General features: G+C 33.9%; 2 protein-coding genes across 2 annotated transcripts in view; one reads left to right on the forward strand and one right to left on the reverse strand.

The window, feature by feature from the left end:
- The window catches only part of LOC136027944 (probable aminopeptidase NPEPL1), a 78661-nt gene extending 72057 nt beyond the window's left edge, over positions 1–6604 (reverse strand). Inside the window, exon 1 of the mRNA XM_065705415.1 lies at positions 6385–6604. Within this exon, the coding sequence (XP_065561487.1) occupies positions 6385–6534 (150 nt within the window). The 5' untranslated portion in view covers positions 6535–6604. The remainder of the gene's footprint in view (positions 1–6384) is intronic.
- A 2549-nt stretch (positions 6605–9153) lies between these two features.
- LOC136027946 (actin-binding protein IPP-like) overlaps positions 9154–22737 on the forward strand; it is a 67411-nt gene continuing 53827 nt past the window's right edge. The window contains exons 1-2 of the mRNA XM_065705417.1: positions 9154–9249; positions 20955–21140. Of these exons, the coding sequence (XP_065561489.1) occupies positions 20964–21140 (177 nt within the window). The 5' untranslated portion in view covers positions 9154–9249; positions 20955–20963. The remainder of the gene's footprint in view (positions 9250–20954; positions 21141–22737) is intronic.

Genomic DNA, 22737 nt, shown 5'->3' on the forward strand with positions numbered 1-22737 from the left:
TATCAGATGATCTAGTGGCAATTTTAAAATTCAAAGTGATTGGAGGGTGGATATCCCCCCCCCCTGGATACCTCGTATTTTCTGAAATGCTCATGATAGAAATTTTGAGATGGGCATTTGTTGCTATAGAAACTTCGAAAAGAGCTCTTTCAGTTCGAAATTGAAAGGGCAAATACTCTTTTTAATAGTCAAAAGTGATTGAAGGGCAACTACCATCTCATCCATGCCCACCATTTCCAGAGACACATAAAATCAAAATTTTGATATAGCCATTTTGTTCAATGTACTTGGTAAGTCCATAAATTATGTCTTTGAAGATGACAACCCCTCTAAATCCCTCGGGGAAAGGGTCATAAATAACACCGTGGGGGCGTACGATGTGTATGTAGAAACGGTGATTTTATAAACTTCGGAGGGGGCTTGATCGATTGGCAATCAAAAGTTCTAGTTCCCCTTTTAAGATTCAGAGTGAATAGCCCACACACACCTCATATTTTCCTGAATAGCAATTAATAGTCGAAAGAGATTTGAGGACAAACTCCCCCCCCCACGCCCACCATATCTCCAAGCACATCCAATTAAAATTTTGAGATAGCCATTTTGTTCTACATAATTTAAAGGTACAGAAATTATGTCTTTGAGGATGATAAACCTTCCCCGCTCCAAAACCCTCAGGGCAAGGGTTATATTTATGCCCTGGGGGCATATAAGGTGTATATAGAAAAGGTGATTGTATAAACTTTGGAGAGGGCTCATTAGATTCGAAATCAAAATTCAAAGTGATCAGAGGGTGGATATCCCTCCCCACCTCGTATTTTCCCAAAATGCATCTGATAGAAATGATGTGATGTTCATTTATTGTAAAAGAACTTTGAAAACACCTCATTTGACAGGAAATTGAAAGAACCAGTGCTCTTTTTAATAGTCAAAAGTGATTGGAGAACAACTAGTCCCCCTCCCACGCCCACCAAAAATTTTTAGATAGCCATTTGGTTCAACATTATTGAAAAGTCCAAAAATTTTGTCTTTGAGGAAGACGGCCCCCTACAGCCCTCAGGGCAAAGGTTGTATATTATGCCCTGGGGGCAAATAAAGTATATGTATAGAAAGGGTGATCATATAAACTCTGGAGAGGGCACATTGGTTTGTTAATCAGAAGTTCTAGTGCCACCATCAAGATTCTGAGTGATTGGAGGGTGGTTACCTCCCTTCCCCCCCAAACACCTCATATTTTCCCGAAATAAATCAGATAGAAATTTTGAGATGGCCATTTGTTGTTGTAGAAACTTCAAAAACAGCCAATTCGATTGGAAATTGAAAGGGCCAGTGCCCTTTTTAATTGTCAAAAGTGATTAGAGGGCAACTAATGCTCACTAACTTCCATGCCCAACATTTCCCCAAACACATCAAATAAAATTTTAAGATAGCCATTCTGTTCAATGTAATTGAAAGATCTGGAAATTATGTCTTTTAGGATGAAACCCCCCCCCCACCACTCAAGGCAAGAGTTGCAAGTTATGTCCTCAGGGCATATAAGATATATATGTAGAAAGGGTGACCATATAAACTTCAGAGGGGGCTCATTGGATTTGTATTCAGAAGTTCTAATGCCCTTTTTTAAGATTCAGAATGATATGAGGGTGGATGCGTCTCCCAAACCTCGTATTTAGTCATGGGGAAGTACAAAGTGCATCTCATGGAAATTTTGAGATAGCCATTTTTTGTTGTAGAAACTTCAAGAACAGCTCATTCATGAAACTAAAAGGGCCAGAGACCTTTATAGTAGAAAGTGATTGGAGGGTAACTAACCCCCCTCTCTACCATTTCCCAAACACATCCAATCAAAATTTGGACATAGTCATTTTGTTCAACATAATTAAAAGACCTTGTAATTATGTCTTTGAGGATGACAACCTTCTCCTCCACCAATCCCTCACAGCAAGGGCTGTATGTTATGTCCAGGGTATATATAACACACACACACACACACATATATATGTGTGTATATATATATATATATATATATATATATATATATATATATATATATATATATATATATATATATATATATATATATATATATATATATGTAGAATGCATCCAAAAAAATTTTGAGATTGCCATTTGTTGTAGTAGAGCCTTTGAATAAGGATCATCAATTTTAAGTTAAAAGGGCTAGTGCCTTTTTTATTAGTCAAAAGCGACTGGAGGGCAACAAGCCCCCCCCCCCCAAGTCTATCAATTCCCAAAACACATCAAATCAAAAATTTTAGAAAGCTATTTTTTTCAGTGTAGTTGAAAGGTTTGGGAATTATGTCTTTGACAACCCCCATACCTTCTCAAGACCCAAGCATAATTTGTACTTTACTGAAAAAATGGCTATGGATCAACATTGGCAAAGTATTGTTGGGACTGTACCATTCATTTCATAACTGCACAGCACACATGGTGCTTCATGCTAGGCTGCAAAAAGTGGGCAATCCCTCAATGTGAACAAGTAAAGTGAAAAAACCCAGCACCAGACCTGCACAAAATTTGAAACCATATGAGCCTAATACCTTGTTACCAAATAGGAATTGAAATGTAGCCTATATATTGCTGAAAAGCTAAGAGCCCAAGAACTTGTTCTTATCAAAGGGCTGTCAACTTTCTGCCACCTAGGGTACATCAAAGGATGCCATATGTGCTACTAGCACTTGGCATACTTCTTCAATGAGCAACAGATGTCAGCTGGTGTACATGACTTCTGAAAGTTCATAGCCCCTTGTTGCTTATTTCTTAGCACTGCAACTTAAAATTTTCTGGATTGCTGAACTGAAACTGTGCATGTGTTTTAGGCACATGCTAATCAACAACATATTTTCTGCAAAACTGTTTAAAAACATAACTTTAAAAAAAAGATTTATTGAGACAAAATTTTCTATTTTTGAAATTTTTGTGTTGTATATCATATTTGTCTTTGTCTTAATAAGGAATAAGATATTTTTCTTTATCTTAATAAGGAGCTGAGACAACTTTGTCTAAAAAATGGCAACATTTGCTGAAATCTATTAGATTTTCAAGCTTTACCATTTTATTGCTACAATATACATAAGAAAAAAACCTGAAACTGTATAAATGAACTGGTTTAATATCCCAGATTAAATGCACAAAATTCTCCATAGCCCTGAAAGCATTGGGTTATAAACTGTGTTGATCTAATATTCTTTGACCCAATTGTCATAGTTTTCAAACCATAATTAAACCTACAAAAACATTCTTTTTTACTAGTAAAAACGTATTTTCAATGGAAACTTTAACAACTAGTATTATTTTAGTGGTTGGTCTCTCCAGAAGGCAAAACTATAAAATTCTGAAAGCTACTTTAAAAATTCTTAAATAGGCTACTTACTTATAATATTTACTTTACTTTCAATGGGAAACAGACAATAACCCATCCTGCCTGACACCAATGAATGATGGGATGACTGATGTAGTCCAGCAGCAGCTAGTCAGTAGCAGCCTCTTCTGCAATCTTCAGCCAGTCCTTATCCCAACAATGCCTGTGTCAGAGGAAGCTGCCCCAAGGATCCAGGTCATTCTTAAATGTCTGCCAGAGATTATTTCTTTGGCCACCTGGTCTATGTTTCCAAGTTGGGAGGGGATCACAGGATTTGGTTGTTGTTGTTTTATGATTACTGAGAGGGGAACTTATTTATATTATTCCTAAAAGAGCATCATTTTACTTGAACCCCCCCCCCCCCACACACACACACTAATGGTCACCCTGAATTGTATGTGTGTAGTGAATTTTCTATGTGTGACTGTTCTTTATATTTATTTAATGACAAACAAGCAATAAGAAAATATATGGAAAACATAGTTTTACCCTTAGGAAGGAGTTGGGGGTAAAATAAAGGACTTGCTCTTAGAAGTGGTGTCAGCATTTCAGAACTTGATAAAGTAATTTTCTGAACAAACAGGGTGCTTGTAGGAATAGAATTTTGATAACATCCCCTTGAGGCATAGGTTTGCTTAGGCCCTAAGTCTAATCTATTCCTGAAAGTTTTATTCACATGAGCCTAACTCAGCTTCTAGGATAGCAAGAAGCCTATCATCCAGAATTGGCTATTATACTTTCTTGTTTTTTTTTAAATGGCTTTATGACATTAGTCTATAGGGTAAGATTCTAGTTTAGTGACTTCTTGCTATCTCAGAAAGAGGTTAGGTTAGGAAATTGAAACTTTCAGGAATGGGTCTACAGGCTGAAATATGTCCTGGGAAGGTATTTTGAAGTACCTACCTCTACTGCTTCTCCCTCTAGAGGGTCCTTACCTTTAAAAATATGTGTGTTATCAAAGTGAAACCTTGCAAAATAGATCTTCTGCTTGAATGAAGTATAACAAAATTGTTTTCAGCTTCAAAACTTTGCCCAATCTCAATTTATAAGGTTTTAAAGATATGCAAATAGGCCTACATTTCCTAAATTTTGAAAAAAAAAAAAACATTGATACAGCTCAGAATTCTACTCAAATTAAAGGAATTGCATTTTGAGAACTAAAGGCAGAGAAAAAGCAACTGGTAACTGAAAATTAAGGTAAAATATTGTTTTGTCAAAATTTCAATAGGTATAGAACCTGTCATGTAGGCAAATTTTAGGACCCTCTAGAGGGAGAAGGAGTGGAGGTGGGTACTTTAAAATACCCTCCCATGATATACTTTAGCCTGTAGGACCCATCCTTGAAAGTTTCATTTTCCTAACCTAACCCCATTCCAACATAGCTAAAAGTCACTAAACTAGAATTTTACTTTCTATTTGTAGACATACTAAAAAGGAAACCTAATAAAGATCTGAAATCAGATTTAAGAAAATCCAAAATTAGCTTACTTACTTAGCCTATACTATTCCTATAAGCATCTTAATTTACCCCTCCCCCCCCACTGCCACAACATGTAAATGCATAGTATAGGCTACTCCTAAATTCAATATAGGCTATTTCATGCATTGGTCAATGTTCCTGTTACCTGAACAATTGTTTATGGTCATGAAACTATTTTTAATAGATGTATTTTGACTTTCCAAGCATCTTTTCTCTTTTGCAAAACTACTGCAAACTCAACATTATGGAGTTATAGAATTGCAATCATTTCTGTGTTTGTTGATTGGATATTTGAAATTGTGAATCTGTAATAATTTAGAAACAAATTTGGGCTATATATTTGCACATCAGGGGGGGGGGTAGAGCATAGCATATATTAAATATGTAAACTAACCATATGCTATGCTTTATCCCCCCCCCCCCTAATGTGCAAATATATAATAATTCCATAATGGTTAGTTTGCAGTAAATTTGCAAGAGAGAAAAAATATTCAAAAAGTCAGAATGTATCTATTAACAACAGTTTCATGACCCTAAACAATTTTTCAGGTAATAGGAATGGTAAAATTCTAGTTAATTGACTTCTTGGAAAGGGTTTAGGTTAGGAAAATGAAACTTTCAGGGATGGGTCTACAGGCTAAAGTATTTCATGGGAAGGTATTTTAAAGTACCTATCTCCACTCTTTCTCCCTCTAGAGGGCCCTGAAATTTGCCTACTAGACAGGTCTATACCTATTGAAATTTTGACAAAACAACATTTTACCTTAATTTTCAGTTACCAGTTGCTTTTCTCTGCTTTTAGTTCTGAAAATGCAATTCCTGTTATTTGAGTAGAATTTTGAGCCATATCAATGTTTTTTTTTCAAAATTTAGGAAATGTATTTGCATATCTTTAAAACCTTATAAAATGGAATTGAGCAAAGTTACGAAGCTGAAAACAATTTTGTTGTACTTCAATTAAGCAGAATATCTATTTTGCATGGTTTTACTTTTATAACATACATAGTTTTAAAGGTCATCAAATGTCAGGGCCCTCTAGAGGGAGAAGGAGTGGAGATAGTTGCTTCAAAATACCTTCCCAGGACATACTTTAGTCTGTAAATTCATCCCTGAAAGTTTCATTTTCCCAGCCTAAACCCTTTCTGATATATCAAGAAGTCAATTAACTAGAATTTTACCAATAGGAACATTGACCCATACATTTCACCATGTGGCCTAAACTTTTTCTCAAATAGATAATAGCCTATGGCAAAAGAAGCAACATCAATAAGATTAAGAAACAGAAAAATAAATGGAAAATATATGATTTGGGCTCTATATTGGCAAATTAGGGGGGGGGGGGTGTAAAGCAAAAGTGAAGTGCTTTCATGAATGATGTAGCCTATGCTAAGTATTTTAGATTTTTTAAAATTGTTTCATAGTTTTATAGTGTTTCTTTTTGGATGGACCTAATATTTAAACTAACGCCGGCCATATATTTAAATAATTATCAATGCAAAAGAATATTAAATCCCCAGCCTACCTCTACTGGAACTCTTGGAGCAAGCTTGACTTTCAGGAAGTTATATCCCACTTTTTGAATAAACTTCAGCTGACCAACGATAAGAACAGGCTTTGATTGAGGATCAGCAGCAGACAAGGCGTTGGAAAAGCTAATTGATTGTACAACCATCTTAAATAGTTGTAATAAAATTAATAATTAAATTCAACTCATTTTGACAGACTCTATACGGATAAGACCCAGCCTTCATTGTTTTAATATTGACATTGGATGAAATCTGGCAAAAACTGTTCGAGGGTTTTCAGGGAGACGAAATGAAATAGAGCTTTTCCACAAATTCCTGACGCAGCTGTCGTTTTCAATTTGAGGCGGATATCATCCTGAAACGGGGCCAGAAAATATTTCACATATGTAAAAAAAAGTTATATTTTAGCCAAACACATTTTCATCGAGACCTCTTCTCTGTTAATTCTGAATAAGAGACCGTGCCCGATAATGGCTGAAGGTTTGGAGTTCTGCCTTTAACTCAAAGCCAAAAAAATTGGTCGGAGCCTTAGTCAAGCCCATCAGAATCTTAATTGGAAGAAAACTTCTGGGAGATAATCGAGCTTGGGAAAAAATTAAACCGAATGGGTTTAAAAGAGGCTAGAAGGCGAATAAATCACCGTGATCAACTCCCCATATGGGGGTGTATGTAACAGAAATCCCTTAATAGGTCGTGGGCAAGTGTCATCAGCCAGCAACCCACCTGATAGAAAACGTAAAAGAATTAAAACAACTAACCGATCACAAAATACAACCCCAAAGGGCGTTTTGGCAATTCAACGGCCCGAAATTCAGGGGGGCACCAAAAAGAAAGAGGGATTTCGCTAGTTTTAGGGTCAGAAATGTGCTTGGCAAACCCACAAAGATGAAGATGTTGTGCATTTATTGTAAGCTGTTGAAGCGAAAAATATCAAGCACAATCTACACTTTTCTATCAATGTTGCATCGTCAGCATAATAAAGGTAAGAAGAAAAAAATGAACAGACGGGACTATTGATCAAGGAAGTGATTTCCTTGATCAATAGTCCCGTCTGTTCATTTTTTCATGAGTAAGTGAATTTCCATCCAGGGGGTGCTGTATTTTCCAGTGTTTTTTAAAAAACAATCAGAAATCAAATAAAAAACACGTTTTCTTCAACTGAAAATATGGAGCTTCGGCTTGTGATTGTTATTAAATAAAAAAAAACAATTTTTTCAATTGAGGGCTAGAAACAACATTAAAACTTGTAAAACACTTGTTAAGTAAACATAGATTTTTGGTTGGAGGGGGGATATTTTGCCGGAGGTTTTCCATGGGGGAATTTTCTGATGGGATAAAAGTTTCCAGAGTGTGAAGTTGTCAAGGAAAATTTTAAATTGTGGGAATTCGCAAAAATTCCTATAATTTTTTTTTAATGTCTTGCTTTCTCTTTTCCATGTCAATTTTAAGTATGGAGTTATTTTATACTGGGATAAATTTTCACTTGGATTGTATTGTCTAGAGGATATTTCTGTGGAGAAGGGGATTTCTCCATGGAATTGGGGCCAGATTTCCTGGCATTACTTAAAAACGGTCAAAAATTAAATAAGAAAAACAAGTTTTTTCAACAAAAGTGAAGAGCAACATTAATACTTAAAACTAACAGAATATGTTACGTTTATGAAAGGGACTGCCCCTCCTTAACACCTCACTCTTTACGCTAAATTTTGAATTTTGTCACAATTTTTTATGAACGACTTTTGAAACACAACGGTTGTTTTATTAAAACCATAGGAAGCTTTTTTAAAAATACTTAACTACTTCAGCATAAAGAGCGAAGTGTGGAAAAGGGGGTAATCCCCTTCTTACCCGTAATGAGTTCTGTTTGTTTTAAGTTTCAATTTCGCTCCTTACTTTAAGTTGAAAAAACTTGTTTTTTTTATATAATTCAGGAAGACTTTTTGTGAGAAATCATACTTTTTATTAAAATCTTGTTATGGAACATTTGTCTTTAGTTACCATCAGATTCGGTTTTACTGCTACAGAGATCGCTTGCTCAATGAACTTGAAAGGTTGGTTTTTACGTGCTCCCACCATTACCACGGCTAGGGATAAAGTTTCTACATGCTCTACATCTTAATCAAAAGGAGGAAGATTAAAGAATTGATTACAATTTTGTATGGGATGCCACATAAAACCCACAAAGAAGAACAAAAACAGTTTTATATTTCAAAATCTGTTCTGTGTTTTTAAGAGAGATTTTAAATTATTATATCTGTATATTATAAAACTAAATCAGGTTGAATAATGAGTAAGTGATCCAAATGTTACCAAATTGCTTCTTGTCATTTACTTCGAAAGATGTTTTTTAAACATAATGTAACTACAGTTGATATTAAATGATTTTCAACACTTACAGTGACAGCAAATAAAAGCCTTTCTCTTTGAAAGGAAGCTTCTCTTATTGGCCATCTCTGAACGAAATAAAACTTATTTCAAATTTTATTTTTGAGCTTAAAGCCTAAAATTTATAATGAAACCTAAGGGGATGCTGATATTGAATAGATCAATATGCCTCCAATGAGCCGTTTCTTCCTTTATTTGGTAAAGGTATAGTATGCCTTCTGAAATAAAAAAAAAATACAGTAAATATATAAGATGATAAGGCATAAACCAAACTTAATACCAAATTTATTGCTCTGGTCGGATACACACTACCGAAAGTTTCGTTTTGTTGGCTAAAAAGGGAAATCTGTTGAAAATCAGTCCTAATGATTAATATTGCAAATAGAGACTGAAATAGAAGAACAAGAAGAAAGAATTATCCAAATCAAGACCGAAAAGCCTGTAAAAAAAGCAATAAAAACAGCTTGCTTTACAATGTATGTGGTAGGCTTTAGGCTGTTCTCCTGAGTTAGGCCTGGCCTATATTAATCATTTTTAGATTTTGACCATTGTGCCTCATTTAGTAAATTGGGTAAAATTTTAGAGAAATTAATATTTGCTATCTTGGAAAGGGTTAGGTTATGGTAATGAAACTTTCAGGGATGAATCTACAGACAAGGTATGTCCAGGGAACAGGGGCTTAGCTCCAGCATTTCCTTTGGGGGGGGGGTGTCCATCCAGAAAGTCAATGGACATAATATAATAATTTTCTCCAAAATTATTCGGGAGTAGGAAAATGGGGCTGCCAAGAAAAACAAAACACCACTGTCTAGGAAGTTATTTTGAAGTGCCTACCTCCTCTCTCTCCCTATAGGGGGCACTAACCTTTAATGAGCATTACAAATCATTGTGTTATAACATTGAAACCTTGCAAAATAGATCTTCTGCTTAGCTTAAAAAAGTACAAAAAAAAGTATTTTCAGCTTCATAACTTAAGCTTGACTCCAATTTTTGAGGCTTCAAAGATATGCAAATACATTTTCTAAATTCTGTAAAAGACCCATTAATATTGCTTGAAATTCTAGTCAAATAACAGGAATTGCATTTTCAAAATTAAACCAGGGAAAAAGAAACTGAAAGCTCAAAATCAAGATAGCCTATAGGCTAATGGGTCAATGTTCCTATTTCCTGAACAGTTGTTTAGGGTCATGAACCTATTGTTAATAGATGCATTTTCAATTTTTGAACATCTTTTCTCTCTTGTAAAATTACCACAAACTCACCATTATGGAGTTAATATATATTTGCACCTTAGTGGGGGGGGGGGGGTAAAGCAAAGCACATATTAAATACAGCAATGGTTAGTTTACATATTTAATATATGCTATACTTTACCCCCACCCCCCTGATGTGCAAATAAATAGCCCAAATTTGTTTCTAAACAATTACAGATTTGTGATTTCAAATATCCAATCAACAAAATGGAAAAGATTGCAATTCTATGTGTAAATACAAGAATATTTGGGCTGGAATAACTCCATAACAGTGAGTTTGCTGTAGTTTTGCAATAGAGAAAACATTTTCAAAAAGTCAAAATGCTTTTATAAAAATATTTTTATGACCCTAAACAATTGTTCAGGTAATAGGAACATTGACTGGCTAATGTTGTTATGTTGAAATTCCAGTAAGTCAAGTAGGTGGCTTTAATTTTTGTCAGATAATTTATAGAAAGAAAGCTTCATCTTTTGTTTATTGTTGATAATCCACTCTCAGTAAGCAGAAACTTAGTACTTGTTGGTTTTCTAAGAGAAAATATTATAGATTATATCATTTTGTGTTGTTTCAATTTTTTGCATCAGGGTCTTTGCACAAGCACCATAAACAATAAGCCCATAATCAAAATAGGGTCTCATGTGTGATTTATGAGGTTGTAAAGTTTTCTGATCAGGGAAGAAGTCAAATTGGGTGTGTTCTTTGTAGGGGAGGGGGGGGGGGGGTAAGGCAAGATAATGTTGAGAGAGAGAAGTACAGTGGAAGGTATCTGAGAGGGGAGGGGTTTATTTTGGCAAAAAATGAGTAGAGTCCAGAACCAGGTGGTAGCTTCTTGGATAAAAGAGATGAACAGAGTCAAAAGGAAGTGGATTTTGGGGAGGAATGTGAGTAGGGGGGGGACAACCCCCCAACCTTTAACTCCAAAGGCAAAAATCCTTACACTACAACTATTTAGGTCAGGGGTGACAGGACTACTAACAATCCTGTCAGTCACCATAAATAAATTAAAACATCAATAGGTTAATAATAAACAGGTGAAACAACAAAGTGAAACAACAAAGTGAAATCACATCTTTTTCATAATAAAAAATACAACAAATACAAGCCAGGGGGGGAGTGGACCCCCTGTCAATAATAAATTAAGAAAGCAAAATAAACCAAAAGTAGGCATTGCAGTAAGAGTCAAAGAAGGGTAAAATAGGGTTGATAAGCACTCTGAAGCATGTTGGAATTTGATTGTTTTAATAGGCAGGATTAGAAGAGACTTAGCAGCATGCACTTCATCAGTCATAGCAAGCCAGAAGCCAAATAATTCACTGCAAGACAAGTGTAGAGGTGTCAGGGACCACAGGGTGACAGTTCCTTGTGGTTTAATTGACAAACTGTCACAGAGCTACCCAACAAGGGAAATAGAAACTTTAAAAATATTTGGTCTATTGCAATTTAAATTTGTCTTTTTCTCTCTCTTTGTTTTGCTATTCAAATCTTACCCTTGCAACAATACTTCATGAGGTGGCAAGAGTTAAGGGCCAGGCACATATAGCTCCAGTTTCAGTTCCAAAAATTGCATGCAGGGTATATGAACTTTTTTTGGCACCAATTTGCAAAATCGGTGCCAAATTAAAAAGAAAACGGCAACAATTTGAGCTTGAATTTTTTTTTAGTTTTCAGTGCCAATTTATGAAAACTACTACTACTACAACTCACCGCAACACCTGAGGCCAACACAGCTACGCATTCTTTTCCTCCATCCTAATCTATTCAAAGTCTCCCTCTTTACGTCCTCCCAAAAATTTCCCATTTTCCTTAAATCTTTCATGATGACATCATCCCACCCCAACTGCAGACAACCTGATTTCTGTTTAGTCCTAGACATTTGGCCAAAAAAGATATTCTTTGGCATGCTGCCATCCTTCATCTGCAGAACGTGTTGTAGCCAGTAGCTAATGTCATCGTGATTTCAAAAAAAAAAATCCTGAGGTATTTCAATCATTTCCTTCTCTTCAGCAGGAAAAATCAAAACAACAAAGTTGGGATCAATCATGCAACTATTGATGAACTGCAGTTGATTATGGTGTCCATGATGTTTACTTTTGAAAATATTTTTTTGCTGCCAATTGCTCTAAACTAGATTGACTAGTGTGCATTTTCTATATTGTATAGATTAATACTATACCTCTACTTGCTGATACTTTGATCCCTTTAAATATCTATATACTGTTTTTATTCCCAAGGAGAGCTGAGGTAGTCATACTAGAAATAATCTATATTTTTTGCACTAGATTAAATTAACTAAACTAGACAAAACAGTTAGTATCTTCTATACTCTATATATTGATGATTGGATCTCTATAGATATATATATGCTGTTATCTTTCTAAGGAGATCTGTGGTAGTCTTTTCAAAACATAATTTGTCTTTATGCTATGTTAAAATAGATTGTACTGTTTGACATTTCTTTTTTTTATGAATTAATACTTTTGTATGGTGATGCTTTGGTTTCTATAGATATGTTAAAAAAGAGAGTTTTTTTTAAACTGAAAGTAAGGAGGTACATTAAAACTTAAAACAAACAGAAATTACTCCGTGTATGAAAGTGAATGTTCCCTCCTCAACACCCCGCTCTTTACACTAAATTTGGCTTGTTCTCTCAATTCTACTTTAAAAAAAATAAAAACTTTAGCTTAAAGAGCAGGGCGTTGAGTAGGGAACAGCCCCTTTCACGCGTGGAGTAATTTTTGTTCCTTTTAAGATTTAATGTCACTCCTTACTTTCAGTAAAAAAAACTTGTTTTTTTATTTAGTTTCTGAACGTTTTTGAATTAATGCATATTTGATTTTGGCTCTCTGCACATGAATAATGAATAATTAAAACGAAATTTGCATATTATTTTTTTGGCTAAATGGCTTTCTCTTAGTTTTGATTGAACGATTTTGAGGAAAATGGGGTAGGGGAGTAGGCCTAGTTGCCCTCCAATTTTTTGGTTGCTTAAACAGGCAACTAGAACTTTTAATTTTTAACCAACGTTTTATTAGTAAAAAGTGTATATAACTTACAGACTAACTTACGTAACGAACCTCTACATTCGTTTACTTTTATTATGTATATGAGGGGGTTTGCCCCCTTGTTAATCCCTTGCTCTTTACATTAAAGCTTAAATTTTGTCCCAATTCTTTAAGAATAACCCCTGAATCACAAGGGTTATAGACTAAATAGTTGAAATTACTAAAAATACTTTAGCATAAAGAGCAAGATATTTAGGAGAAGATGAACCCCTCATATGCGTAATAATTTCTGTTTGTTTTAAGTTTTAATGCCGCTCCTTACTTTCAGTTGAAAAAACTTTTTCATATCTATTTTTCCATTTTATTTTAAATAATGCTAGAAAATCCTGTACCCCCTTCATGGAATTTCTCTTCCCCCATGACAAATTCCTCCAAGGAAAGATCATCCCACATAGCCCCCTCCCCTCAACCCCACCCCAACCAAAAAATCCACCTGAAAACGTCTGTACACTTCCCAATAACCATTACTGTACAATGAAAAAAGAAATCACCAATGCAACAGCACAAACACATAAAAAAAAGAAGATAGAAGGAGAAAAGGAAGACTGTTTGTAAACACTTGTCAAAGTTTGTAACTTGCAGCCCCTCCCCTGGGGACTGTGGGGGAGTAAGTCATACCCAAAGACATAATTATTATGTTTTTCGACTATGCTGAACAAAAAATGCTACCTCAAAATTTGGATCTGTTGACTTCGGGAAAAAATGAACGTGGGAGGGGGTCTAGGCGCCCTCAAATTTTTGGGGCGCATAAAAAGGACACTAAAACTTTTAATTTCCGTAAGAATGAGTCCTCTCGCGACATTCTAGGACCACTTGGTTTATACAATCACCTCTGGAAAAAACCTGTGATTGGTTTTCTGGCAAAAAATACGAAGTTCCACATTTTTGTAGATAGGAGCTTGAAACTTCTACAGTAGGGTTCTCTGATACGCTGAATGCAATGTTGTTATAAGATTAATCATTAAGATTCTATGACTTTTAGGGGGTGTTTCCCCCTATTTTCCAAAATAAGCCAGATTTTCTCAGGCTCGTAACTTTTGATGAGTAAGACTAAATTTGATATAAACTTGTATATTTAAAATCAGCATAAAAATTCGATTCTTTTGATTTGTCTATTAGTATCGAAATTCTGTTTTAGAGGTTCGTTTCCTATTGAGCTGGGTCACTCCTTACTACACTTTGTTACCACAAACTGTTTGATATATATATATATATATATATATATATATATATATATATATATATATATATATATATATATATATATATATATATATATATATATATATATATATATATATATATATATATATATATATATATATATATATATATATATATATATATATATATATATATATATATATATATATATATATATATATATATATATATATATATATATATATATATATATATATATATATATATATCAGTGCTGCAACAAGTACTCCAAATTTTTACTTAAATATCAAGTATTAAGTACTCATTGTTTTTTTACTTAAATATCAAGTAATAAGTACTTTCCAAATTCTTACTTAAGTATCAAATATCGAGTACTTGCCAAAATTGTACTTAAGTAATACTTCAAGTACTACATCAAGTATTTATTCTATATATATATATATATATATATATATATATATATATATATATATATATATATATATATATATTAAGTAAAAAAAAAGTTTTTAAATGAAAGTAAGGAGCAACATTAAAATTTAAAACGAATAGAAATTAATCCGTATACGAAAGAGGCTTTCCCTCCTCAGCGCCTCGCTCTTTACGCTAAAGTTTGACTCTTTCTCTTAACTCTATTTTTAAAACAGTAGAAACCTTAGCGTAAAGAGCGGGGCGTTGAGGAGGAAAAGCCCCTTTCATATACGGAGTAATTTCTGTTCGTTTTAAGTTTTAATGTGGCTCCTTATTTTCATTTAAAAAAACTTGTTTTTTTTTATTTAATTTCTGAACGTTTTTGAATTAATGCATGTTTTGATCTTGGCTCTTCACACATAAATAATTAAAACGAAATTTGCATACTAATTAATTGCAATTAATCGGAAGATTTTGAGAAAAAAAGAGCGAGGGAGGTGGCCAAGTTGCCCTCCAAGTTTTTGATTACTTAAAAAAGCAACTAGAACTTTTAATTTTTTACAAACGTTTTCATTGGTAAAAAATGTACGTAACTTACGAATTAACTTACGTAACGAACTTCTATATTCGTATGTTTTTATTGCGTATATGAGGGGTTTCTACCGTCGTCGATACCTCGCTCTTTACATTAAAGCTTAGATTCTGTCCCAATTCCTTAAGAATGACCTATAGAATCACAAAATCCGTCGAATAAATAGTTGAAATTACTAAAAATACTTTAGCGTAAAGAGTGAGGTATAATGAGGAGGTAAACCCCTCATATGCGTAATATTTTTTTTGTTTTAAGTTTTAATGCTGCTGCTTACTGTCAGTAGAAAAAACTTTTCATATTTATTTTTTCATTGTTTTTTCAAATAATACTAAAAAATCCTGCGCCCCCTTCATTGAAATTCTCTTCCCCCATGAGAAGTTTCTCCATGGAAATATCCTCCCACGTAGCCCCCCCCCTCAAATCTCCCCCTAAACCAAAAAATTCCCCTGAAAACGTCTGTACACTTCCCAGTAAACATTTGTATATGTAAACACAGGTCAAAGTTTGTAAATTGCAGCCCCTCCCACGGAGACTGCGGGGGTATAAGTCGTCCCTAAAGACATAGTTATTAAGTTTTTCGACTATGATGAATAAAATGGCTATCTCAGAATTTTGATTCGGTGACGTTTGGGGAAAATGAGCGTGGGAGGGGGCCTAGGTGCCCTCCAATTTTTTCGGTCACTTAAAAAGGGCACTAGAACTTTTGATTTCCGTTAGAATGAGCCCTCCCGCGACATTCTAGGACCACTCAGTCTATACGATCTCCCCTGGGAAAAAAAAAACAAAATAACAAATAAACACGCATCCATGATCTGTCTTCTGGCAAAAAATGCGAAATTCTACGTTTTTTGTAGATGGAAGCTTGAAACTTCTACAATAAGGTTCTCTGATACGCTGAATCTGATGGTGTGATTTTCATTAAGATTGTATGACTGTTACGGGGTATTTCCCCCTATTTTCGAAAATGAGGCAAATATTCTCAGGCTCGTAACTTTTGATGGGTATAACTGATCTTGATGAAACTTGTATATTTAAAATCAGCATTAAAATGCGATTCTTTTGATGTAACTATTGGTATTGAAATTCCATTTTTTAAAGTTTCAGTTACTATTGAGCTGGGTCACTCCTTACTACAGTTCGTTGCCATGAACTGTTTGATATATACATATATATATATATATATATATATATATATATATATATATATATATATATATATATATATATATATATATATATATATATATATATATATATATATATATATATATATATATATATATATATATATATATATATATATATATATATATATATATATATATATATATATATATATATATATATATATATATATATATATATATATATATATATATATATATATATATATTTCTGATATAAAGTCCATGCTACCTTTTTTTAAAGCCATTCTGAAAGCTTCTTAGCCCCTTCCCTTGCCTAGAAAATGTCGTCTGTCATTCCTCTCTTGGAAATCTTAATCATGAACCAGAATTTTCGTTTTATCGTTTTTAACCGTTTCCCTTGTTCGGCTGGTACACACCCAATGAAGTCCAAGAAAATAATCTTAACCAATTTTCAACACAACGGCTTGCAAGGAAAAGACTCAAAATATTTAAGTGCAGTCAAAAAACTCTTTGGATCAGAAAAACTCATTGGATCAGACATATGACATGACAGGATTAACACAGTGTACGTAGTGCTGAACTTCTGGCAATTAGTGTTCAATCAAATCTGGCACGTTTGAAAAAATACAGGGTTATTCTGAAACATGTGGGAATGATGGAAAAAATATTGAAAGTATTGTTTTCCATTGTTTGGCTGGTAATCTGAACCAATTTTCAACACAGCTGCTTGAAAGAAAAAGACTTTCAAAACAATTAAGTGCAGTCAAAGAATTCCTGATTGGATCAGACGGATCACATGACAGGATTAACACAGTGCACATGGAGTTGAACTTCTGGTGATTAGTGTTCAGTCAAATCTGGCATGTTTGAAAAAATACACGGTTATTCTGAAACATGTGGGAATGATAAAAAAAATATTGAAAATATTTTTTTCCCTTGTTTGGCTGGTAGACACCCAACGAAGTCCAAAAAATAATCTGAACCAATTTTCAACACAAAGGCGTGAAAGAAAAAGACTATCAAAACAATTAAGTGCAGTCAAAAAACTTCTGATTGGATCAGACTGATCAAATGAAAGGATTAATACAGTGCACATAGAGTTGGACTTCTGGCGATTAGAGTTCAGTCAAATCTGGCACGTTTGAAAAAATACAGGATTATTCTGAAACACGTCGGAATGGTGGAAAAATATGGAAAATAGAAAAATAAACATTGGATTGGCTTTAAAACAGATAAAAGTTAATAAAGTAGTTCATTCTCTGATTCAATAAGTAAAAACCTTAGCAACAAAAAAAAAACAACTCAAATTTAAAAGTAAGGAGCCAAGTGAGTCAGTTGCAGACTTTTTTAACAAGAGAAATTAAAACTCAATAATCAAAAATCAATAATCAATTGAAGGCATGTCTCGCCCTCGGCACCTTTACAAGGAAACTGCCTCAAGTTTTCAAGTTAAATTTCAGACACGCTATGAAAATGTATGGCATCTATATCCTATGGCTGGTTCTCACTCAAGCAAGTCGCGTGGTGTGTCGTCAATTCAGATGGTTGGTAAAACTCCCTACAAACATTTATTATAAAATCACAGGCCTTCAGCAAGTCCACTGATTCAGACGCATTCCATATGGATGGTCAAACTGCAAAATGAATGAATGAATCAATGAATGAACTTTATTATCCGTAAAAATATAAAAAAAACGCAAAGTACAGAGTATTATAAATAAACAAAAACGATAAAGAGCAAGACAAAATTCAAACTAACAAAAGACAGCATGGACTAATTAACCAGTATCAATATGGAAAAAAGGCTGCAGAGGGTCGTAACCGTGAATAAAGTACATAGTCTTTTTACATAAATCATCACTGGAAGACCGAATTCAAGAAGGCATATCTATTCAACCAAATCGAGTTTTTTCTTTTTTGGTGTCATTTAGGAAGCCGGAGGAGGATTTTGCGATATCTGAAATAAGCCACATGTAGAGTATGGGGATTTTTCTTATGAAACAGATGAGCCATGCCTGATAAAAACCCAAAAGCACAGGGGCGCAATAAGCGTTATAAATCATTCACAAACCATTGCGGTCGTAACAGCTTTTGTTTGGGGATATTTTTCCATAAGTGACGCATAGGTTTTTCACAGCTTGATTCACTAGGGATGAAAAGGTAATGGAAAGTGTTGGACCATAACACAGACCAAGCCAACTAACTAAAGAAGAACATGGCAGAATTGCAGTCCCAGCAACAAATGGAGCAACCGCATAAGAGTTATTAAAACCAATAAAATCGCATTTAGACGCATTAACTGACAGTCCAATCTTAGATAGCTCATTGGTTAATATAGTAAAATCCGAAAGCAATCCACAACCAGTCCGGGCAACAAGAAGAACATCATCTGTATATGCAACAGAAGACAAACCAATATTACCATAAGAAACAAAACTTTTAAGGGGACACAGGTACAATGCAAGCACACATTTAAATATACTAGAAGACAATACAGCAGAAGTTGCAACCTATCTATTTCTAGCAGCAGTTTTCACACCATGAAGTGGCAAAACTATGAGACTAAGTCGAAAATTTTCTGAGAAAAAAGGAATGAAACAAGAGCTAAGAGCTCATATGGCACTTGTGACGAGGTCAGAAGAGCCAAGAGCTCATATGGCATGAGCTCTAGCAAAATTATAAGAATCAATAGATTAATTTAAAAGAAAAATGAGAGGCTTGATGTTGGTCGAAATTTAAAATAAGAGCTCTGAGACACAAGGTCCTTTTAAGTATCAAAATTCATTAAGATCCAATCACCCACTCACAAGTTAAAAATACCTCATTTTTCTAATTTTTCCTTTCCCTTCAGCCCCCCCCCCCAGATGGTTGAATTGGGGAAATCAACTTTATCAAGTCAATTCGTGCAGGTCCCTGACACGCCTACCAATTTTCTTTGTCCTAGCACGTCCAGAAGTACCAAACTCACCAAAGCACTGGACCCCCCTAAGCCCCAAGCACTGCTCCACAGAAATCTGGTTCAGCTGACGAGATGACAAAACTTAAACACTAATGTCAGAAATATAAGCCCTATTGACTACAGTATGCAACATTTAACACAAAACAAGGGATTTTAGCTCACTGTGGACCCAGTGAACTGTGAAATAATTTCAATTTTCTTTGTTATATAACTTTTAAACAAAAATTAAACCAAGTATTAATCGTGCTATAATTTTTTTTCTTCAAAAACAATATCTCATCTCATATCCAAAAATAGGGCATGGAGCTATATCTGAGTTTACTCTATATCTAAAGGGCGATGTTTTCTTGTACATTGCCAAAGCACAGACACACAAAAGCTATATCTGAGTTTGCTCTAAATCCAAAGGTGATGTTTTCTTGTACATTGCCAAAGCACACACGCACAAAATTTTCCTGTCAAAAGTAAAGTATTTGAAAAACAAGTACATTAAAAGTATCTTAAGTAATAAGTATTTTGTAATCTTACTTAAGTATCAAGTAATAAGTACACCCTAGAGTTTTTACTTAAGTACAAGTACAAGTAATGGAAAATTTTACTTAAGTAGTACTTCAAGTAAAAGTATTTCAAGTAAGTGACAGCACTGATATATATATATATATATATATATATATATATATATATATATATATATATATATATATATATATATATATATATATATATTGTTTTTTTCCTAAGGAAACCTGAGGTAGTTTCTTTTTAAAATAATTTGTGGTTTTATGCTAGATTAAATGAATCAAACCAGACAAAACTGTTTGCACCTTATGTACTCTGTAGGTTGATGATTCTATTTTTGCAGATAGTTATACATTATTTTCTTTCTAAGGACATCTGAGGTAGTGTTTTCAGACACAATACTTTTTTTTACTATGTTGAACTAGGTTAAATAGTTAGGATTTTCTATACTCTATATATTAATGCTTCTATATGTTAATGCTTTGATATACATAGAAATGAGATAGTATTTTTTTGGAGTGAGGTAGTCTTTTTAGAAATAATCCATAGTTTTGTGCTATATTATGCACATATACTTTTTTATATATTTTTATGCATTGTATTATATATTTATTTAATAAATTTTATTTAACAGATACTTTTTTATGTTGATGCTTTGATCTCAATTGATATGAGGTAGTATTTTTTGATCTGAGATAGTCTTTTTAGAAATAATTTGTAGTTTCAAGCTTGATATTTCTTTTTGTTGATGTTCAATATATCTATTGGGTATTTGTATATTGTTTTCTTTGTAAGAATAGTTGACATAGTCTTTCTGGAAATAATTGGGGGTTTTATTCTAGATTAAATTCATCAAACTTGACATAACCGTTTGCATTTTCTACTTTTATATTTCTATTTCTATTTCTCTATATTTCTATTCTACAGTTTCTATATTCTTTAGATGGACACTTCCGTATGTTAGTGCTTCTACTTCTATAGCTATTTGTATATTGCTCTCTTGTTAAGCAGATCTGAGATGGCCTTTTTGGAAATAATGTCCTTTTTTTAGATAATTAAAATGAGTGCCACAGTAGAAATTCCACTGACTAACTACAGCTCTCATGAAAACATGTCTGGTGTGAAAAATTATTCAGACAAATCGTATCCTGGAAATGTTCTTAATAAGCTTTTCAAATTGTGGAAACATTCCAGCTTCTGTGATGTAACAGTGGTAGTTGAAGGAACTTATTTTAAGGTAGGTTATTAGCTTGTAATAAGTCAGCATAACCACTGACTATATTGAATCAAGTATGATTCTGAAGCATGGGCGTTCTAAAAAATGCAGAAAGATTTGCTAGACGTTTTTGAGAGAAATTGCCTACTGATTGTTTTTGGGTACTTAACTTACTGACTGTATCTACATGACAGATTGTCCTTTTGGCCAACTGGGTAGGGCCAAACGAAAAGCTGGTTGTCCTCGATCAAGGGGGCAACTCGATTGTGGGAAGATGTTGTTAGAGAAGATTTAAGGGAAATGGGAACCTCCCGAGAAGGTGTAAAGAGGAAGGTGTTGAGTAGATAGGGATGAAAGAGGAGCGCTTGTATCTATTTTGGCCTCGGTTGGCTTGGCGTTGCAGTGTTCCTCTTCCATTTTTGAAGTGCTCACGCTTCAGAACCATACTTGACCACTTTCATCACTATGGGGGCTGAACCCTTAGCGCTATAAAATTGATTCTCTGAATTTTGCCAATTAATTGAAGCAACCAAATCATTTTAATATAGTATAGACTGTAGTTAATAGGTTTTCCGAAGTCCATTTTTGTCTCGTCTTTTCTGTTCTATTTCTGTTGAACATATATTCTAGGTTTTGTAAACCTAGTATATTAATCCAAGACTTGTAGGAAAATTGGCTATAGAAAATTGGTGATAACTACTTTACCCGTCTATATGCTAGGTTTCTGTTAGAAATTGCAGATGTAAATATTAGGAGTACGCCATTGCAATTGCCTTGTCGACAATAGGGGAACTCCTACAGGAAAAGTATTTACTCAAAATTGAGTTTTCTATTTTCGTACTACTTTTTGACAGAGGATGGCTGAGATGTAGTGACAGTCGGCAATTCAGGAAATATTTTCTAGAAATATGCTAATTAAAGTTGAATTAAACTTTGAAAAATTATATAAAACTTCCTTTTAAAGCTTGCAAATCTAAATTCTAACTCCATCAATCTGCACAAATTAGTCTAAATTAATTTATAAACTTGCAAAAGGTAAAGTAAAGGCTGCATAAATTTTTTTTGGAAAAGTTTTGGAAAACAGTTTTTTTTGGAAATCATCTCAGCTATTACTGGTCATTCCCTCCCTTCCCTTAATATAGAGCGAGATCAGTAGCACTACCAAAAACAAGCTGAAATTCATTTTTTTTTTGTGTGGTAGGGACAAATTCCTAAGAAATCTACACAGTTTGGAGTAAAAAATGGCTTCATATGTACCTATTCTGATTTAACAGTAACATCCCACCCTCCCCTACTATTTCTAGTGATATTAGCCCGAAATTTCCCCTTTTTCACTCTTCACCTTATGTTAAAGTTTTCGATGGTTTAAAAAGCTCCAAATCTAAATTCTAACTAAAGCAAAATCCCCCTCCTTTCATATTTACACGTTTTAGGAAAAGATAATAGAAAATTTCAGGGCATTCTATTTTCTTATTTCAAGTAATATCTCAGCCATTGCTGCGCGTTATCTTATTTTCCCCTACAAAAAAAACAAACAAACACAAAGTTGACTACGAAAGAGGAGAATCAAATCGAAAAAAAATGTAAAAAAAGCCGGCAAATTATGTGAAAATATAAT

This window comes from Artemia franciscana, chromosome 6, assembly GCF_032884065.1.
Source record: "Artemia franciscana chromosome 6, ASM3288406v1, whole genome shotgun sequence".
NCBI lineage: Eukaryota > Metazoa > Arthropoda > Branchiopoda > Anostraca > Artemiidae > Artemia > Artemia franciscana.